The sequence below is a fragment of the Crocodylus siamensis genome, chromosome 3 (genome assembly GCF_052110815.1).
Source record: "Crocodylus siamensis isolate JL-2025a chromosome 3, ASM5211081v1, whole genome shotgun sequence".
Classification (NCBI taxonomy): domain Eukaryota; kingdom Metazoa; phylum Chordata; order Crocodylia; family Crocodylidae; genus Crocodylus; species Crocodylus siamensis.
The window spans coordinates 141,681,243-141,701,897 of NC_143397.1; the positions used below are offsets into that span (position 1 = coordinate 141,681,243).

Below are 20,655 nucleotides of genomic sequence, written 5' to 3' on the forward strand. Positions count from 1 at the left end.
AGCAGGTAAGCAAGTCAGTGTCCTCCAAGAAAATGCTCTCATATCTTGCTTCACATGCTGCACCTTTCCTGTATTCTAAGCTGCAGCTGTGTCTTGGCAAGACAAAGATACAATTCCATTCAGCATTAAGACCAAACAGTGCAGTTTAATTGTTCATCTAAGCTGACATGCCGAGTACCAGCTTGCACCCAGAGCGCATCCTCTTTCCAAATGCACAGCTGGCAGGTATGTGAAGGATCCAAATCCTTTGGCTCCATGTAGGTGGATGGAGGGAGTTAGAGCCTGTGCTCTTTTGTGGCCAAGAATAGCAGTTGGGCCTCTTGCTCTCCCCCTATCCTGCACACCTCATCTGCATACCTTGTACATCCTGCACACCTCACCTATGCAAGGGGCAAACACAACCTGGATCTTTCATACAAACTACAGTGGAACCTGGATCATTGGGTGGTATACAACCTGGTTAATTCCCAGTCAAGTGCTGAATTAGGGATGAGCTGCTACAGCTTTTCCCCTAAAAAGTGCTGCTTCTCCACTCAGCTGGTGCATGAGGCTCATGCATCTCTGATGCAGCTGTGTATATCTCTGTGCTCACTTTGCTGGATTTTAAAATCACTATATGTTGCACCATAATAATCAGAAAGCAGTAAATCACCTTTAAAGGTTGGCCGATTCTCTGGTACCTGTTCCCAGCACTGTTTCATTAGTGAGATAATATGCTCTGGACAACTTCCTTTAATTTCATCTGTGTCTGGCCTGCTCCCATTTGTGATGCCATAGTAAATTTGTTCTTCATTTATACCATCTGAAAAAAAGAATCTTGTATCAGGCTCCTAACAGCAGGTTTTGCTGATGCAAAAGGTCAGCCCTGCACATCAAAATGGCAGAGTAAGGTTTCCTATATTTCTGCTGAAAGAGTAAAGGAAATCTTCAAAGGAAGGTACCTAAACTATACCCACCAACCTCCTGTTGGCATATGCCACCACTCACTGAGTCTGTGAGTAAATCAGGAGGCACTGATTCTGCAGCCTTTAATGGGAAGAAGCTCAATGTACAGTGAAATAAACATTGTGGACACTTGTAACTGAATGGATTTTCAGTCTTATTTATGGATCTTGCAGGAAAGATCTCTGTTGCTGCACCTGAAAACTGACAAGAGAAATCTAGCAGGCAAAGCACAGGATTGGGAGCCAAGAACATCTGGCTCAGCTTCTGTGTGTATATATACATGGTGCATTTGTAAACTCACAAAACAATTCAGGGCCTTGTAAAGATTAAGGAGTCCTGGCCTACACCTGGGCCTCTCTCTGCAGTTGGTGACCAGCAACTGCTGTAGCTGCATAAAGGCTGATTCTTATAAGCCTTGGTTTGAATCAGTTGAGCTTCCTGTTTCCAGAAGAGGTAGAGTTCAACTTGCATATTAAATGCAAACCTCTATGGATATAAACAGGAGAGATTTTTGTCATGGGACCCTACAGACATCTGAATCTGTTGTTCTACTTTGAGTACTTGTGAAGTATGTGAGAGAAAATGTGCTAAGACTTGCCTTAGACCTGTAAGTTAACTCTGGACAATTCATGTGAAATGCACATCAGTCCAGAAACAACCCTGTTAGGCTATATGCTCTTGCTGGCCACTTGCTGAGAGAGGACCAGTAATTCAGTTTGGAAGGGCTGTACCATTCCTGTTTTGATCTGGGTTAATACCTGGGACAATTGGGAACGAACAGATGAGAAGCCTGTTTGTAGCCTACATGTCCTTGTCTACACTTAAAGGTCACTAGTAATGCAGCTACACCAATTGATGGTTAGTAATTCCTGGGGTGAAAGGGTAGGGTATTATTTAATGTTTGTAGGATATTTTAAATCTACTACATGAAATGAAAACAACATGAATTTTGCTTTAGAGAAGTTATTTCCAGATGACTTACGTTCATATGGCTCTTTGTTAGCAAAAATTGCCCACAGCACAATGCCAAAACTGTAAACATCTGACTTCTCCACAGGTTTTATGTTCAGGGATTTTAAATGCTCTGGGGCCATGTAGAAGAGAGTGCCAGCATTGGACTGGGATGCATTCTTAGAAGCACTTTTCAGTTTCCTCTGTCGATTAGTCTCTTCTTTGGTCAGTCGACTCCAGTTTTTAAAACAGGCAACACCCAAATCAGCAATCTGCAAAACAGAGCAGATCAAAGCTTCTAAGAATGGAGGATGTGGCAAAGAGAGGAAATAGGGCAATGCATTTCACATATGACTTTAGATTATTAATATATTAGGGACCATTTATCAAAAAGTTGATTTGTCCAAAAATGAAGCATTCCAATAAATACAGGCAAGAGAAAGCAAATGAAATAAATTTAAAGTTGTATGGGCCTTTTTTGGTAAAAGCAAATGGTTGCTAACTGGGACACATTAGTCCTCAACTCCATTAAAACTTTTAGCATAATAGGACAGGCTGTTATAACACAACTTCTATTTACTTATGTACAAGTCCAAACTGGTTACAATTGCTAGAGTGATGCCTACAAGGAAAAGCTCACCTAAGGGCAGAATTTTACCCTGAACCCTTTTAAACCCAGGTTTCAGGTTGAAAGTGAAGCATTTAAGATGACGTAGCTTGGATCCATTATTTGCAGTCAGATTTTCTTTGATTCTCTTACACTCCTTCACCCTTTTGCATTCAAGGGGAGAGGGGGCTTGCATGGGCAAATCTAGGATTTTGAAAAGGAGGTTGCAGATGTTGTACATCATCACATATAACAGAACATGCTGTTTTCTATTTAAAGAAAGAATAGAAGCTTTACTAATATGCTAGGGGTTGGGCACTATATTTAGTTTAAGATCAAAAACTAATATAACTGTACTGGAATGCTTACTAATTTGCTAAATTATATATAGTTTAAAAAACACAAAACAAAAAAGGTCAAAATAGTCAAAAGAGATTGTTTCATTAATCCTATATTCATTATAGCTGGTTGTACATACCTTAGTCAGATTCATAAAACAAAATTTAGCCTTCTAAAGTGTCTTTACAGTACCTCCAACACTCCACTAGCTTAGACTATTCTGACTTATTTAGATTTGCCTTTGAATTTGGCCATAGGGTTTTATAACATGGTTATGGTAGCTTGATGAGGTTTCGTCTATACACTGAAGTTCAGACCATAAGACCTGAATACCTATGTTGTATAGACAGTAGTCGTCAGGTACATCTAGCTGGAGGATACTCAGACTGCCTTTTGCTCTAGTCTTAGCTTAACTTTGTCATGTCATTTGTCACCAGCTCATGTGTAACAAGAAGCAGAGCTCTCCTTATTAAATTATCTCACATAAGGATGCAAGTGAGTTTCAGTTGTTTCTTGACTGGATACGAGCAGTGGATCTGAGAGGCTTCTGCAGATCCTACTCGGGGTTATTCAGTATCAACTATGCAAATCAGTTTTGATGCAAAACCCACTGAGATCAGCAGGAAGGCTCTACTACCACCAAGAGGATTTGAACGATGCCTATAAACCATTTCTTCAGAGGACTGGGGTAATATATCTTTGTAGCTGCTGGTTGATATCTAAATATAAGAAAGAAGGGATGCAAAGGACAGAAAAACAATACTGAAAGAGGGAAAAATGGAGAAGGGTACGAAAATACTGAGATACAAAAGGAGGACAGATGTGATCCATAAGAAACTTTGATCTGGTCTTCTAATATTTTGTCTCAAACTGTAGGTGCTGATGTTTGTTTAATACTGTGGGTTTTAACCTTTTTGGACTCAAGACACCCTTCACTGGACTTGCAACACCCCTCTCACCTCTGTGAATTGAGACGCGTCAATTTCAAAAACTGATTTTATAGGTCACAGAACTTATTCCCTTGCAGAGGGGCTGGGCAGCGGGGATCAGGGATCGTTCAGACAGGGACAAGACTGAGTCTGCGTTTACCTACTTAGTTTATCTGCTTACACCTCACAGCACCCTTGAAAGGAACTGGTAGAACCCCAGGATGTCCAAAGCACCCTGGTTGAAACTCATTAGTTTAAAACTTAATATGCTCTAAATAAATTAAATGGAGAGAACCAATATTTTGTCACTACTTTTTCATATCCCGTGGTGTCTTTTCACGGAGGGGAGATGAATCTGCCGGGATCAGATCCTACAGGGGCCAGTGTGCTGCTGAAATGTGCTCTTCGCCAGGCCCCAGGACCATTATATTATAAATTAATTTCAGAATCCTCCAAAAATGCTGGGGTTTGTAGAAAGTGTTTCCTCAGAATCTCTGGCCCAAATCCACAAGCTTTCTCCATTTTGAATTCTAATAGTACCTTAATATGAAAGTCATTGTCCACAAGGATGTTTTCTGGTTTCAGGTCTTTATGTACTAAACCTTGCTCGCTTAAATAAACCATTCCTTCAATGATCTCCAGGATAAACCGCCCTTTCAGAGGCACAGGAATTGTGGACTAAAATGAAGAAAAGGAAATATAGATGACTGTTGTTTTGTTTGTTTTTAAATAGCAATATAACTATTATACAGTGTTGTAAAATGAAACAAATAGACTTTAAAAGGCATCCTTTCTCAGTCTTACACAGTGTCTTTCTTCCTTCCTTCCCAGCTAAAGCAAACAACATCCTTTTATGGTGTAATCTATGCCAAAGTACACTAAAGTAAACTTGAGAACTCCATATTTACAATGGTTGATCAGTGATAGGCAATAGTCACTCTGTAATAAACCCTCAAATGATGCATCCCCTCAGCGCTCTCAGAAATTTCAACAGAATGGAATGCATGCATCTGAGGGAGGTCTTTGGCCTAATGATTCAAGGAGACTACTGTCTGCTCTTCAGTCAAAAATTACTGCCACGTTAGATCCTGGAACTAACTCAGTAGGGGCTAAATGTTGTCTTCTATGTGCAAAGCCTAATTAAATGAGACACGTGGGGCCTGAAGAATGGTTGGGGGAAATGGTTTTTACCCTGCAGCTTGGTATCAGAGCAATTTTACAGGTACTTTGCTGCTACTAGCCTGCCACTAGTAACAAGTACAGTCACCTCAACTACCTATATGGATAAAAGGGGGGAACAGTAGGCATTCCCAAGCACCTTTGTAGCCTCTTTCCTCCACTCTGCCAAAGAGAAAAGTCCTTGTGCAGAAATCCAGTGTGTGGGTAAAAATGACAACTCAGTAAACTGCCCTCCCTATTTTGCAGCCTTCACAGCTGTTGCTGCACTTGGCCCTTAAGCAGAGAGATGAGGATCAGGAACTGAGGAACTTGACTATACAGTTACATCTTTAGTGACAAAAGCAACGTTGTGTCCCTTCCATGCTTCTTATCAACCCTCAACAGAGAATTGATTTCATTTCCTCATACTGAATATCGAATAAATGCGTTTCATGTATAATCCACGCCAAGGCTTAAATACCATACAGCTCACAATCTCTTCCAAACAAAAACAGAAACAATGACCTTTAAAAAATCCTGAAAAACTATTTAATTTTTAAAATGATTTTTAAAACATTCAACAGCATTAGCTTGCAATGATAATGACTGACACATTCCTGAACAAGAGAGACTTTAATTCCTGACCTATGGGTTCAGTGTTTAGTCCTTGACCCTCAGAGTCACATCATCCAGATGGCAGGGCTTCTCACATGTTGAAAATGCGGAACAGCCTTAATTGCTACTCCCTTCCCTGCTGCCAAATTTCTGGACCTACGGAGAGCCCCATGGCTAACATGGCTCCGCATAGTCAGGTGTGCAGGGCTCAGCTGGAATGAGGCCCAATCTGGGCAGACAGGGCTGGGCTGAAGAGGTACAGGGCCTGACCTAGGCACATGGGGCCCAATCCAGGTAAACAGGGCAGGGCCAAGGCAGCACAGGGCCTGACTTTGGTGTGCAGGGCTAAGCCAATCCAGGAGCCCAATCTGGGCATGCTGGGACAGGCCAAGGCAGCATGGGGGTCCAAGCTGAGTACAGAAGACCTGATTTGGGCCCACAGGACCCAACCTTGAGCATTTACTCTATGTGAGATCTAGCCCTGTGTCACTCATCTAGTACCTGGGGCCCAAAGATTGAGCACTGCTTTTAGTTCTCTACTCACTGTTTTTAGCACGCGCATCAGACTCCCCTTGTGGACATACTCCATAACCAGGGAGTAGTTCCCATCTTCCAGAATGACACCTAGTAATTTCACCACGCGATCATGTTTTAGTTTGCGCATAATCTTGCCTTCTTCAAGAAGGGAAGCATTAAATCTGTGGAAGGGAAACAACAGGGTTACATTGTGTTCAGGTGCCAGATTAGAGAGAGCATAGACAGGCTGGCAAGTCCTGTGGATTCAAGATGAAAGAAGCAGCCAAAATAAGAAACCCACTCCATCTTTGTAAGAAGACAAGCTAGATCTTTAGTTAATTTAAATCAGCACAGCTCCACTGACTTTAGTTTACACTAGTGGTTGGCAACATTTAATAAGCTTTGAGTCAGGACAATCAAGTGTGGGCAGCTCTGGCAATATGTCAGGTTTTCTCTGTACCCATGTGGTCACAGGTGCTAGGCAGGTCTCTTATACTGGTTCCGTTTAACTTTATCCCCCAAATTATTTTAAGGTTTGATTTTTCATAATGGCATAAGCACAAGTTTTGAATGTGCAATGCTGAACAATCTTGTCTAGCTAGTTTATGCATTTTATCAAAAATCAGGCATTCAATATTTTTTGTTGAGGTTTAGAAAATAGTAGTGAGTAATTTTTGCAGACCGGGCAATTGATTGGCTTAATTTACTATAAATATGTATAGTAAGATACCTAAAAAGATAGACAACTAGCTTTGTTATTCTTAAAATAAGAGCATAGTTAGACTACCAAATCAAAGTGGTAGTGCATTTCCCAAGATGTTCTATGCCCTCTAAACATTTTTATTTTAAAACCAAAGCATCAAAACCAACCTAGGAAGAGGGAATAGGCAGGGGCGATAGGGCAGCTGGACAGACCACTCAGTTGTTCTGCTTTTATTTGAAAAATGTCAGTCTCTACTTGCTGTAGCTACAGTAGCAGCCTTCAAAACCTGACTGAAGGGTACTCAATGCAATAATGTCTGCCAGCGACTGCAGACAGCCTGATAAATTAGTCTGAGAAGCGTGAACTGTGCCATGTATCTTAATGGATGGTAACTCCTGCAAACAATGTTATGTTTTTAGTTGAGACTTAATGTAGAATATTAACACATTTTATAATGCAGTTTAATGTCACTCATTTTTTTAGAATACAGGTAACTTTTAATAAGAATAGTATAACCAGGATTCTTCACAGGGTTAGGTTCCCTGGCCCTACAAAGATGAGGGTTTTTGAAGTGATGGTGAACATACAGTGCTGCTATAGACAGCTGTGCAGGACTGCTGAGGTGATCCAGCTGTTTGCTGTAGTTTTGAACCACCTGGACATGAGTGATTCAGGTCCTACTGTACATGGTGGACCTGAAGGTGGAGTATAATTGGTTACATTTTTTGCAAAAGGGAGAGCCTTGGTTTTCTTAATTTGTGAAATACTGTCTTACTGGCTGAAGGATCTGGAAGTGATCTGCCTGATATAGAAAGAAAGAGAGAGAAATAAAAAGGTTTTGGTTAGACAGGCTCTAGGGACCTTTTCAGGAGCTGCCCAGGCTTGGATAGAAGTATATAGGACTTTTTGCCCAAGTGCTATTGTACAGAGACTGTCTCAAAGTTGAATTTCAGTTGGGGTTTATTACAGAGACAAGACTACCAAGGCTGTGGACATGGGATGTTTAAACAAACCTTATTGTTAAGCACTAAGGTCTTGGAATGCTGCTTGTCCAAAGGGACCTGTTAGTTGGATGTCTTAATGAATTGCACCAACTCTCAAGTAGGAAGTTCTACATGAATGTTAAAAAAATTACTTGGACCACTGTTTCACATGGACTAGAGAAAACTTAGTAAGGAAAAAAAGAAGTCCAGCCATATTACAAGGGGAAGTGGAAGTTTCCACATAATATGTTGGCTGTTCACCCTCTTCCTGGCTATTAATCAAGGGGAAACTATCTCTTCTTGGCCCTTTCTGTTATTCTGTAGCTCTTGACAACTGGTTGGGCTGCTTGCATGTACACTTGGTTCAGGCCAGAGCATCATTCTGAGCCTACCCTTTAACTAACAATCAATTTAAGGATCTAAGGATAACCAAAGCACCCTTATAGCTAGGGGAGAGGAGGTGCGATCATTAATGCCATCTGTTGTAGCACTCTGCTGACTACAACTATCTCTTAATTCAGTCTCTGCTACTAAAAATGAAATGCGGAACTATTCATTAGTCTCAGTTCTGTTGTTACAACAAAACCCAAACTAGAGTAATGTGTGTCTTTTGTCTCCCTCTACTGGCTGAGATGCATAGGATTTATGACTCCAAAATTTTTTTTCCTGGCAGTCCTCACTGGGCATTTGCACTTAAATTCCTGATCGTATTTGACATTTCATTTGCATGCTTAAAAAGATAACCATGTTATCCCAGAGTTGTCCAGGGGAGTCTTTATTTTCATTTAAATGCATAAGAAAGTCCTTGTTTTTATACCTTACTTATGGAAGCTATTAATTTTATCAGGAAAACAAGAACTTCATTTCATGGATAACTATAAAAGAGTTAGTTTTTCAGGGAAAGTGAAAATTGCATGCTGATTCCTGCAATATAAGAATACTTTCTGCATATATAGTACCTGTCATCCAACTACTTTAAATAATAACAACACAACACTTTTATAGAACATTTTTTATATCTCTTAGATCCATGATAAGGCTCCTTCTCCCTGGCAAGGTGGCTTTGTTGTAAATGAGATTCAAATCCATGTTCTCCAACTTACTCAGTGCGTTGGGGTCCCGTGTACACTGTTTTTAACACCACAAGCCCTTGTGTCTTGTGCAAACATAAAGAAACCATCCCAAATCCTCCAGCATCTAGTTGTTCTTTTTCCAATAGATCCTTGCTGTTCATGTGGATATCTTCCAGTGAAATGCCTGCAGTCCCCATGGGTTCAGTGATTTAAAAAAAACACAGTACTCCAGTATCTATGACCTAAAGAAGGAAGACTAAGTATCATTGTTCAACATTCAGGTAGAAAATGAAGATTTGCATATGTAGGGGAACAATTCTATAACACGGTGGTGCTGACATATAAACAAGGTGCAGTAAAACCCTTCCAGTTGGAAGTGCTCAGTATCTCATGCAATCAGGTCCAAAGATCATGCACTGTGGTTTACTGCAGCTTACTACCTAATGTTTAGGTACTAATCAAACTTTCTTCTTTAGTTCGTGGATCTCCAAGCACTGTTGAGGACTCAAGATTTGCCCTTGTAACATACAATTCCTTTTTCCCCCACCCCATTTGAATACACAAAAAACCTAAAAAAATGAGGAAAGTTAAAAGGCCAGACTTTCAAAGGTATTTATGAGTCTAATAATGCAGGTAGGTACCTTCTGAGATTTTCAAAAGTACCTTAATGGCTAGTTTCCTGTATTTAAGTGCTTTTGAAGACTGATGAGCAGGGATCCTGGTTTTCCATGATAAAAAAAACGTAAATTCTCTGATAAAACCCCCAAAATCCGTGATTAAAATTAAAGGCCACCCACTGCCTCCACAGCTCTGCTTATGCCCCTTGCCCGCCACCCACAGTCTCTGCCCCCTTGCCATGCTGGAAGGGGTCCCCAGCTGTCAGTGCTATGGGACCAGGGACCCAGGTCCACAGCTCCCTACCCCCAACAGAAGGAAGCTGCAGCAGGAGCACAGAGCCAGCTCCCCTGCTCCTGCTGCCTGTTGCAGACTTGGGCAGGGGCGGGGCTGGTTCCTGGCTGCTGCGCACACTCCCAGGGAGCAAGGGAGACCTGCGCCCCCAGATCTGTATGGGGGGCAGGCTGTGGGCTTGAGTTTCCTTCTGCAGGGCCTCTGTAGCCCTGCAGGCAAAACCCGGCCACGCCACGCCACGCCACGCACTTTGTATTACCCCAACACCTCCCTGCTCCTCAACCCCCCAGCCAACTTCCACCCCAGCTCTGCACTGCAACCCCCCAGCCCCGACAGCCACACTTACCAGTTCACAGGGTGCAGGAGGAAAGTGATCCTGACCTAGGCCTTGTGACTGATTAAAAGCCACAGACTCTGCCCTTCCCCCTCTGCCTCCCCCTGCCCCTCCGAGTAGGGTTGGGGCTTCCTGCCCTTTTTACAAACAGCTCTTGCAGGCTGGAACTCAACCAGCCTGCAAGAGCTGTTTGCAAAAGGGGGAAATCCGTGGCTTTCTCTGCTAAAAGAGAAATTCCACATTTTTCCTAATAAAACCAGGAGATCTGTGGTTGTCTCCATTTTGCTGTGGGAAACGGAAAACCCAGATCCCTGCTGATGAGGCACCTAACTGGATTTTTAGGCATCTAAATACTGTTGCACAACTGGCCCTTTGTGGCTTGCTGAAGATCACACAGGATGCAAGCTGCAGAGCCAACCCCCTCCGTCAGGTTTCCTGAGATAAAGTTCTTGTTTTTCACCACAACGTTATTTTTATTCCTTTACATGATGCAGTCAAACACAAATTACCAAATCCTCACTGTGACACCTACAACACTGGGCAGTTGGACTTGATGATGCAGGACATTTCCATTCAGTTAAAGTTCCTATCAAACTCAGATGAGCAGATCAGTAACTTGTCCATTACCAGATTCAGATGGAATTTTCTGGGGCTGCCCCACGTACAAAAGCAGCAGGTGCATTTGCTTGGTTTTGATAGGTCTTAGGGTAGAGATTAAAGCAAGTCTGACTCCATCAAAAATGTTACCTCTTGTACAAAACATTAACAAATGTTAACGCTCTCAGTAACCATGCAGGTCTGCCACCTTTATCTGACTGCAGCATCAGGCCCAAAACTGAAGGACCTTGCCTTCACACACTTGTGAATTATGAGCTAGTATCACTACAACCAGTGTGAACCCTTACTACAGAGAATGAGGTCAGTCAGGAGCAGGAAAAAGTCTTCTTAGGATTTGGTAGAATTTCATAAGACTGTTGTATTGTTTCATAGAATTGCTCTTTCAGGCAGGTTCAGAGTTTGCCCCTGCTCTCATTTCAGCCCAGAATGGCTAGAATTCTGGGAGATATATTTCTAGTGTTGATGGGAGCTAGAGGGTGTCAGGGGATACAAATAGTTCCCTTCCCTTCAAAATTAGGGGGATGATTACTTGTGGTGGTTTTGCAAGTATAAGAAAAAAGGCTTAATTTATTCTGGGGCTGAATAAGACCTGGAGAAAGTCTATGGAGGATGCCAACTGGAAGCCTCTGAAAAGGTCTTAAGGCACCTGGGTAAGTGTCATAAAAATGTGTGCTTGATGTGAAGTGGCTTGTATGTGGTAAAATCTTAATTAAGAGCTGGCAAATTGAAGCATTTTCATCTGTCAGCAGATTGAGGTGCTAAACTGTATAAATTATAAATTGTTTTGTTTTCACTAGGCTTTTACCTTGTATGAACTTCTTTGAGTTAAGAACATGTTTTGTAGTGAAAAAGAGGCTAGGAAGATCTGTTTGCTTCCTTCTCTGTTTGCCAAGTTGAGAATCAAGTATCTAAACAAACCATACATCCTAATAAACCTGGGAACCAAGTAATGTTAGTAAGGCACGCTGACAACTGCAGCAGGTTACTCAATTAAGGCAAATAAAACCCTATCTAAAGAGGATATGGAAGGAAGTATATATGGAGCTAGGCAAGAGAGGGTTTGTTAGCTAAGCAGTGTCTGTTAATCAGTCAAACTTGGAAAGGGTAAAATCATTAAAAGAAAGTCAAGCTCTCACCTGATCAGCACACTAACATTATAAACCAAACATACTACTGAAGCTTTTGTATAAGGAACCTGAAAGAGGGAGTGTTTTGTTTAGAGACTGGTAAAGCCAAGCCTAGACTTGAAAATTAAGAATTAAGGGAAAAGAAAATAAGAAGGGAGAGTTTGCAGCCAGACCTGATGCGTTGTTTCCTGTTGCCAGAAATAGTACTTTTTGCTGGTCGAAGAGGGAAGGTGGTCTCTACCTCCTCCCCTGTGAGCATAAGTCATGGGTGCTCACTACGTGCTCATAAGGTCTCCCTCAGGATTTCATCTGCAACTTGTTTGTTCCTGAGTATTATGCTCTGTTTGGAATCTTATTTGACTTTTTTTGCCTTTGAAAGGATGTTTTCTTGGTTCACCAGGAGAATTAATGTACCCTATGAACCAGGAAACTGAGCCAGTGCCTGCATTCACGTAGAAAGAAGGTAAGATCCTCAGTTCTGGTTCTTTCTCAGTCTGCAATTGCTTAAATAATTAATGTTTGTAGCAGAGGCAGAATTGCAATTTCTTATGCTGTTTCATAACTCAGTCCTAATCTTCCATAAAATCATTAGCAAACCTCCCATAGGTTTCCTTAGGTGTAAGTCTTGGAAGGAAGGTGTCAAATATAACAGTGGTTTGGATGCTAATCATGATACTTGAAGACTTTTTTTGGTTTTTTTTTACTTCCTGCTTTCTAAAAGTATTCTCAGAATTATATATCAGCAGTAGTTTGCTTCTGAATCAAAAACTGGCGTATGTAAGTCAAATACTATCTAACTTAATGATTCTCAGCCAGGGCTGCACAGCACCCTAGGGTGCCCTGAGGTCCTTTCAAGGGTGCTGTGGGATCCCAAACTGTTTGCACTGTTAGGTTTACAAATTGTGGTCTTCGAGTTCTTTGCAACAAAAAAACTTCTCTACTGTTTTTCTGTAGGCAAAAGGTAAAAACTAAGAGATGGCACTTCTTCAAGGTGTGCCTTGAGTCTGTCTAGGGGTGTTTCAAGTCTAAACAGGTTGACAACCACTGACCTTGGTTGGGATGATATAGTTGGGGATGGTCCTCCTTGAGGGGGGAGGGGAGGTTTGGTCTAGGTGACCTCCTGAGGGTCCTTCCAACCCTAACTTTCTATGACCTACCTAGTTGCTTTTCATTCAGATAACTAGTAGGTACATGCAGTTCTTGCAATTGCATGGATAAAGTTAGCATGCATTATTATTACTATTTTTTTTTTTTAAATGTTGACCTCTTATAGATTCATAGATTGTAAAGGGCTGGAAAGGACCTTGCAAGATGATTGGGTCCAGCCCCCCTCTACTAGGTAGGAAAAACAACTGGGGTCAGGTGATCATCCAGTTTCCTCTTGAAGATTTCCAGGGTAGGTGATTGCACCACCTCTGGAAGGAGTTTATTCCACAGTCTGGATACCCTGACTGCGAAGAAGTTCTTCCTAATGTTAAGCCTGAAACAGTCTTCCAGGAGTTTGTGGCCATTACTCCTGGTTTTCTCCAAGGGTGCCCCAGTGAACAGTTGTTTGCCGAGTCTTTGATGTATTCCCCTGATGCAGTAGTAAACTCCTACCAAGTTCCCTCTCAGCCTTCTCTTTTTTAGGCTGAAGAGGCCAAAGTCCCTCAGCCTTTCCTCGTATGGCTTGCCTTGCAAGTCCCTGGTCATATAGGTGGCTCTTCTCTGGACTCTCTCAAGCTTTTCAATGGCCTTGTTAAAGTGCGGCATATAGTACTGAGACCAATGCTGGGTAAAGTAAAAGAATCACTTCCTTGGTTTTGCTGGGAGATGCATCAGTTGATGTATGCCAGAATATTGTTTGTCCTGCTGGCTATAGCATCACACTGATGGCTCATGTTCATACTTTGTATCTCTAAGTCCCTTTCAGTTGTGGTGCTAGTCAGGGCACATCTTGATGAGTGCAGACGTGCAGTGTGAGGCACTGCAAACTGAATCTGGCACACTTGCACCTGTTCATCATGCTGCTAATTTGCAGCACAGTGGAGTTTTTTGGGGTAAAAAAATGCTGCTGAAGAAAGCAGCATGGTGCATGCAGCAGCAGCATGACTCTGGCCAGCCAGGCTCCAGTTTCTGGCAATGCATGTTCTGGCTGCTGCCTAGGCTCCAAGTGACTGGCTTAGTGCTGCTTCTGCTCCAGAAGGGCCCCAGGACCCCAGGTAAGGCATCTGAGGCCAGTACAGGTATCACCTGGCCGGTGCACTGGAGCGCATATGCAGGGGTGTGCCCAGGGACAAAAAGCAGCAGCACAAATATGTGCCCCTATGAAGTGTACACTCAAGCGTGCTTGTCGGGACACATCCTAAGAGAATAAAAATCCTGTTGATTTTGGGAGTAATAAAGAGATCCTCCACCCTAAATTATTTACAATTGTTCCACATTGCTAATGCTGTTAAAAGTCAGAAGGCTGTAAATAATCACTTGGCTTAAACAGTAGGCAGCTCGGAGAGAGGATTTTCAAAGAAGTTCTGTAACTTTTATGAATCTCAGAAGTGTGTCTCTAAAAGGGAGAGAAGAGTGAGCTGGATAGTACTGGTGTGGGAGACAGGACTTCCCCCTGCTGAAATAGGAATAGAAGACACTGACAAATGGGGAACTATGGCTAGTATCACTGAGCAAAAGGGTAGGAAGAATAAAGGAGACATCAGGCACACTTGCCATGGAAGAAGACTGAATGGGTCTCGTGCCATCACCTCTGGTACTGTAATTTGGATAAGGCAGAGGCTTATAAACAGCAGCTTGTCTAGGCTATAATCTTACTCCTCCAAAGTCTCTCTCTGTTTTTTGTTTGTTTTTTTTTTTTGGTCTTGAAGTGAATTCTTGTTTTTGCAAATTGCAAACATCTAATTCAATGTCTGAATTAAAACAAAAAGCTGTCTTGGATCCTGTGGGCAAGAGGAGCAACACAGCTGTCAACTGAATATCCCAGATGAGCCTTGTTTTAATGCGTGGTTTTGTATTGACGCAATTATTCTGTGTAAAGGGACGACTTAAAAGAAATCTAAAAAGGCACAATCCCCTAACACTGGTTCTGTCACTCTAGTCCCACTACATTCTTAAATTTAGAAAGGGCTGCTCTCAATTAGTGTGGATGGTAAAACCTGCTCCTTCCCCCCCACCATGGTATGTATCTAGGTTAGGCTGTAAAGTGTCCTGAGATCCTTTCATGGGTGTTTCAGGGTGTCTCGCTTATACTTACAAACATAATTTACATGATAAGCCCAGAGGTTTCAAATAAAAATTCACAGTTGTGGTCTTTCTGAATTTTTTTTTGCAACAGAAAAACTTTTTTCTTTCTGTAGACAAAAAAAAGGCTAAAACTAAAAGCTGGGTTTTTGCTTGTAGCTGTGTTGGTCTAAGGACATAGGCGGGCAAGATTCTTTGGGTAGCTGTGACATCTTTTATTAGACCAACTGAGTAGCTGGCAAAAAGTTCTTTTCAAGCTTTCAGGTGCAATTACCCTTCGTCAGGCATACGGAGTCTCTGCTGTTCTCCGCTGGAGAAAGGTGTGCATGCCTGAAAGCTAGCAAACCTTTTTCTAAGTACTCGTTCTAGTAAAAGATATCACACCTACCTAAAGAACCTTGCAAAACTAAGAGATGGCATTTTCCTAGGGGTGCCTCAAGTCTAAAAAATTGAGAACCACTAACGTAAAGGGTGGTAGAACCAACTGCCTTGTTTGAGTATAACTAACTCGCATGCTAAGAAATAGGCCGAATTTGAAGCAAATACTAGCTGCTTCGCACAGGATTTGGCTGATTCGGGGGACAGTGATTCGAATCGCTGTCCCAAATCAATCTGGCCAAATCTGATTTGAAGATTCAGCCGCTGCTGAATAGGCCTGTTCGATTTGGAGATTTGGCCCCACGCCCTGCCTGGCCCCAGCGTTCCATCTCTTTTTAAAAAGAAAAAAGCCGTGCACTCACTGGATCCTGCCAGGCCGAGGGTGGTGGGGGGGTGATCCCTGCTGCACCCCACTGCCCTGTGCTCCATGGGGGTGGCTCTGCCATGAGCTCTCATCCCTCGCCCGTTCTCCCAGCCCTGTTAATGGCTGCCCTGCCCAGCCCCAGCATCCTGGCTTTTTAAATAAAAATAAGAAAGCTGGGTGGGGTGGGGGGGCCTGGGAGAGTGGACAGGGGTGCTCAGGGGGGCTGGGGGAGCAGGCAGGGGATAGGGCCTGATGGGGGTCCCCCATGATCCCCTCTTCCTCCCTCCAGCCCCCCTTCCCTCCCCCCCACTTGCTTGCACGGAGTCCGGGTCCAGCTCCCTGTGGCAGCAAGTGGGGACTGCCAGAATCTCCAAAGCTCTCTGACTCTTTTCCAAATTGATTTGGAGACCTTTGAATCAATTTAGACTTTTTATTGGTCTCCTGCTTCGATTCGGATTTGGCTGCCGAATTGGGTCAAATCTCCCCAAAACTTCGCACAGCCCTACTAAGAACCTCTTGTTATGAGCATGGAGGTGTCTTGCACCAAGTAAGCCTATTTCTAAAGGGTGCCAGGTGAAGGAGACTCTTGGCTCTTGTCAGTTGTCCCATGGGAGATTGAATTTCAAACCAAGGAGGCAAAACTTTGGCACAGCACAAATGATCTACCATACTTCAGAACATAGACATGACAGCATTTGAGGCACATTTAAGGTGTCACTAGCACAAGAAGCATTGCATTGTTCAGAATACAAGTAACATGAAAACATGAGGACAGTTTAGGGAAATCCCACCCCCACCCTCACAAATACAAGTCACCATCAGATCAAGCTCCTGAATGTTACTTTACAGAATCCTACAGGAAAATCAAATAATCAGTATCACATCATCAATCACACAAAGCTCTTGCAATTGCATGGATAAAGTTAGCATGCATTATTATTATTATTTTAATGTTAACCTCTAAGGGTGCAACCCAATAAGCGCACACATGCAGTTTGTGGCACCTCAGAACAGTCTGAGGCGCTACAAACAGTGTGCCATGGACACGTGCACAAGGAAAGGAGCCAAAGGATTAAATGGACTAAGATTATTTTAAGGAACTGCACTGAAAACATTGCTGCACATTTTTTGGTATTTTTATGGCATGCACAGAAATGTTGCAAGTACAAACACCAAGACCGCAGAGATGTGTGTTGTATCTTTTAAAATGATTCTTTTGAAGGGCAAGAAAGAAGGTAGACTTTTATAATTGGAACAATAACAGTAATCTGTGGCAATATCAGACTGGCTTTCTTTATACCTGGTTTGTTGTTCGTTAACACTAGTTTAATCTGTTTCTCCCTCACTTTCCTTTACATCTGATCTCACCTTTTTGCAATGCCAGGGCTGCTCAACCTGCAGCCACAGGTCTCTCCCTGGGTCCAGAAATTTGGCAGTGGAGGAACAATAGTAGTTAACAGTGCCACTGTTCTCCTGCTGCCAAATTTCCAAGCTCCACGTGGCTGGATTGGCCCCAGCCCAGCTGGGGCCCAGTGTAGCTACATGAGACTGCCCTGGGCAGGCTGTAGCTGAGTAGCTGCATCAGGTCCCAGGCAGGCTATTCCTACGTGGTTACATCAGGCCCTGGCTCTGTGCAGCTGGACTAACCCTGGCAGGACTGTTTCTGTACAGCTGGATTGGGCTCAGGCTGGGCCAACACCGCACGCTGGACTGGGCCCATGTACAGACTTGGCACTGCCTGTGGGCCACAGATAGTGAACATGACATAGGACAGTGGTGCCTTATCTCCACAAGCATCTTCTCTCTATCATATCAGTGAGATTTCACTTGGCACATCCTAGCCTGTTCAGCAGTGAAATCCTTCCCATCACTGGTAAAGAACATCTTGTATCCAAACGGTTATTTGATTCTATCCCATCACTTGCTGTTGAAAACTAGAGGGCTGGGATGTTGCATGAGGCTGGGGTTGGAGCTGGAGGGCTTAGATTCAGCTCTAGCCTCCTGCCTAATAAATACAAAAAATCATGGACTAAATATAGACATGGGATTTATGATGCATTATAACCTGTCTAACATCTCCCCCCCCCCCCCCCCCCGTAACCTCTCTACCACTTTACCAGCTATGTTCAACCCACTTCCCCCACCCATTGACTGCCTCAATTTACATTTTCACTGACTGGCTCTCTCACATGCATGCTGGTTTCTGGATTTTCTTACTTATTTCATCCAGGAAGAGCACAAACCAACTGCAGGTGTTTCCTCAGCCTGATGAATAGTATCTCTACCTGAAAGCGTGCAAAAAAGATTTTCCCCAACTATTTGAGTTGGTCTAATAAAAGATATTGATTTACCCAAAGAACCTCGGCTGCCTATGCCTTCTAGTGAGGAACTCCGTAGAAAGAATCAGAAAATTTAGGGCTGGAAGGGACCTCAGGAGGTCATCTCAACCTCTTTTGTACCACGACCCATTTGTAAACACTGACCAGTCCCAAGCCAGTACCCCTCACTCAGCCTCCACTGCCCCCTGCCTCCATGCCCCAGCCCCAGGCAGCCCCTCTCAGGCTCACAGAAGCAAGGGAAAACGCATGGTTTCCCACATTTTTCTCCTTTTAAAGGAGAATTGTTTTTTAAAGTTTGCTCATGACCCTTTCATATATTCTTGAGACCCACTTTTGGGTTGCATCCTACAAGTTGAGAAATGCTGATCTAGTGAGTCTAACCCCCTGCTCAAAGCAGGGCCATCCCCAACTATCTCATCTGAGCCAAGGCTTTGTTGAGCCAGGCCTTAAAAACCTTGAAGGATTTCATAGATTTCACAGACATTAGGGCTGGAAGGGACCTCGGGAGATCGAGTCCAGCCCCCTGCCCAAAGAGCAGGAAGTCAGCTAGGGCCATAGGATCCCAGCAAGATAAGCATCCAATTTACTCCTTGAAGGTGTTCAATGTAGGTGCTTGAACCACCTCCGCTGGCAGACTGTTCCAGACCTTGGGGGCTCGGACAGTAAAGAAATTCTTCCTTATGTCCAACCTGAAACGGTCTTGCAGGAGTTTGTGACCGTTCGACCTCGTCATCCCTTGGGGCGCTCTGGTGAACAGATGTTCCCCCAGATCCTGGTGGTCACCCCTGATAAACTTATAGGTAGCCATCAGATCACCCCTGAGCCTGCACTTTTCCAGGCTAAAGAGTCCCATGGCTCTCAGCCTGTCATCGTAAGATCTGTTTTCCTGACCTCTGATCATGTGCGTGGCTCTCCTCTGGACTCTCTCAAGCTTCTCCACATCCTTTTTGAATTGTGGAGCCCAAAACTGGATGCAGTACTCCAGCTGCAGCCTCACCAAGGCCGAGTACAAGCGGAGAATGACGTCCTGGGATTTGCTCGAGAAGCATCTATGGATGCACGCCAGCATTTTGGTCGCTTTACTAGCCGCAGCATCGCATTGCAGGCTCATGTTCATCTTGTGGTCAATGATGACCCCCAAGTCTCTTTCTTCTGTAGTGCTAACCAACGTAGCACTGCCGAGCCTATAAGGGTGTTGCAGGTTTTTCCTCCCAAGGTGGAGAACCTTGCATTTTTCGGTGTTAAACACCATGAGGTTCTCTTCTGCCCATTTGCTGAGCTTGTCCAGGTCAGCCTGGATCACCCGCCTGTCCTCTGGCGTGGATGCTTTGCCCCAAAGTTTGGTGTCATCGGCGAACTTGGCCAGTCCACTCCTGACTCCAATGTCCACATCACTAATGAAGATGTTGAACAGTATGGGTCCCAGGACAGAGCCTTGAGGGACCCCACTTGTCACAGGGCACCACGATGAGTGACTGCCATCAATTACAACCCTCTGGGTCCAACCATGGAGCCAGTTTCCCAGCCAGCGGATCGTGGTGGAGCCAAGGCCACAACTGGCCAGTTTGGCCAAGAGGTGATCATGGGATACCAGATCAAAAGCTTTTTTGAAGTCAAGATATATGACATCAACCTCTTCTCCCTTGTCCAGGTGATAGGACACCTGGTCATAGAAGGAAATGAGATTGGTCAAACAAGACCTACCCGCAACAAACCCATGCTGGCTATCCCTTAGGATGTTAGCCTGGGCCAGTCCATCAAGGATGGCCTCCTTAATAAACTTTTCTAAGATCTTCCCCAGGATAGAAGTCAGGCTAATGGGCCTGTAGTTAGCCAGATCCACTCTCCTCCCTTTCTTGAAGATCGGCACCACATTGGCCTTCTTCCAGTCTTCGGGCACTACACCAGAGCGCCAGGAGTTTTCAAAGATCCGTGCCAGGGGCTGGGCTATGACGCTCGCCAGCTCCTTGAGTACCCTGGGGTGCAGATTGTCAGGGCCAGCTGACTTGAAGGTATCCAGCTTCTCAAGGTGTTCCTTCACGAGGTCAGCATTTATGGAGGGTAGGGGATCCCCCTCACCCAGATTTCCCTGTTCCATAGCAGGCATGGGCATCCCATGTCACTGTTGAAAGACTGATGCAAAGTACCTATTTAATAGGTTGGCTTTTTCCTGGGCGTCAGTTGTCAGTTGCCCCATCTGGTTTAGCAGGGGTCCAACGTTGCCCTTGCTTTTCCTCTGGCTCCCCACATATCTGAAAAAGGACTTTTTGTTGTCCTTGATGCCTGAAGCTAGTTGGAGTTCAGTTGCAGTCTTGGCTTTCCTGGTTTGCTCCCTGCAGGACCGGACCAGCGCGGAGTAATCCTCCTTGGAGGTGAATCCCGTCCTCCATCCTTTGTAGGCTTTCCTTTTTAGCCACAGGAGGTCCGCGAGGTCCCTGGAGAGCCAGGGGGGCTGCTGTGCCTTCTTGCTGCCTTTCCTCTGTGTTGGGATAGATTTAGCTTGTGCATTGAGGATCACTTCCTTGAGAAGCAACCACTC

The 20,655-nt window shown here is 43.9% G+C and overlaps 1 protein-coding gene across 5 annotated transcripts in view; it reads right to left on the reverse strand.

The window, feature by feature from the left end:
- Nucleotides 1-20,655, reverse strand: part of RIPK1 (receptor interacting serine/threonine kinase 1) — a 57,685-nt gene that overhangs the window by 23,174 nt on the left and 13,856 nt on the right. For all 5 annotated transcript variants that reach the window (XM_090039364.1, XM_090039367.1, XM_090039366.1 and 2 more), the window contains exons 2-6: nt 8,850-9,061; nt 6,089-6,242; nt 4,312-4,449; nt 1,928-2,168; nt 653-802 (exon numbers count right to left, since the gene is read on the reverse strand). In XM_090039364.1, coding sequence (XP_089895490.1) covers nt 653-802; nt 1,928-2,168; nt 4,312-4,449; nt 6,089-6,242; nt 8,850-9,016 — 850 coding nt within the window. In that variant the 5' untranslated portion in view covers nt 9,017-9,061. The remainder of the gene's footprint in view (nt 1-652; nt 803-1,927; nt 2,169-4,311; nt 4,450-6,088; nt 6,243-8,849; nt 9,062-20,655) is intronic.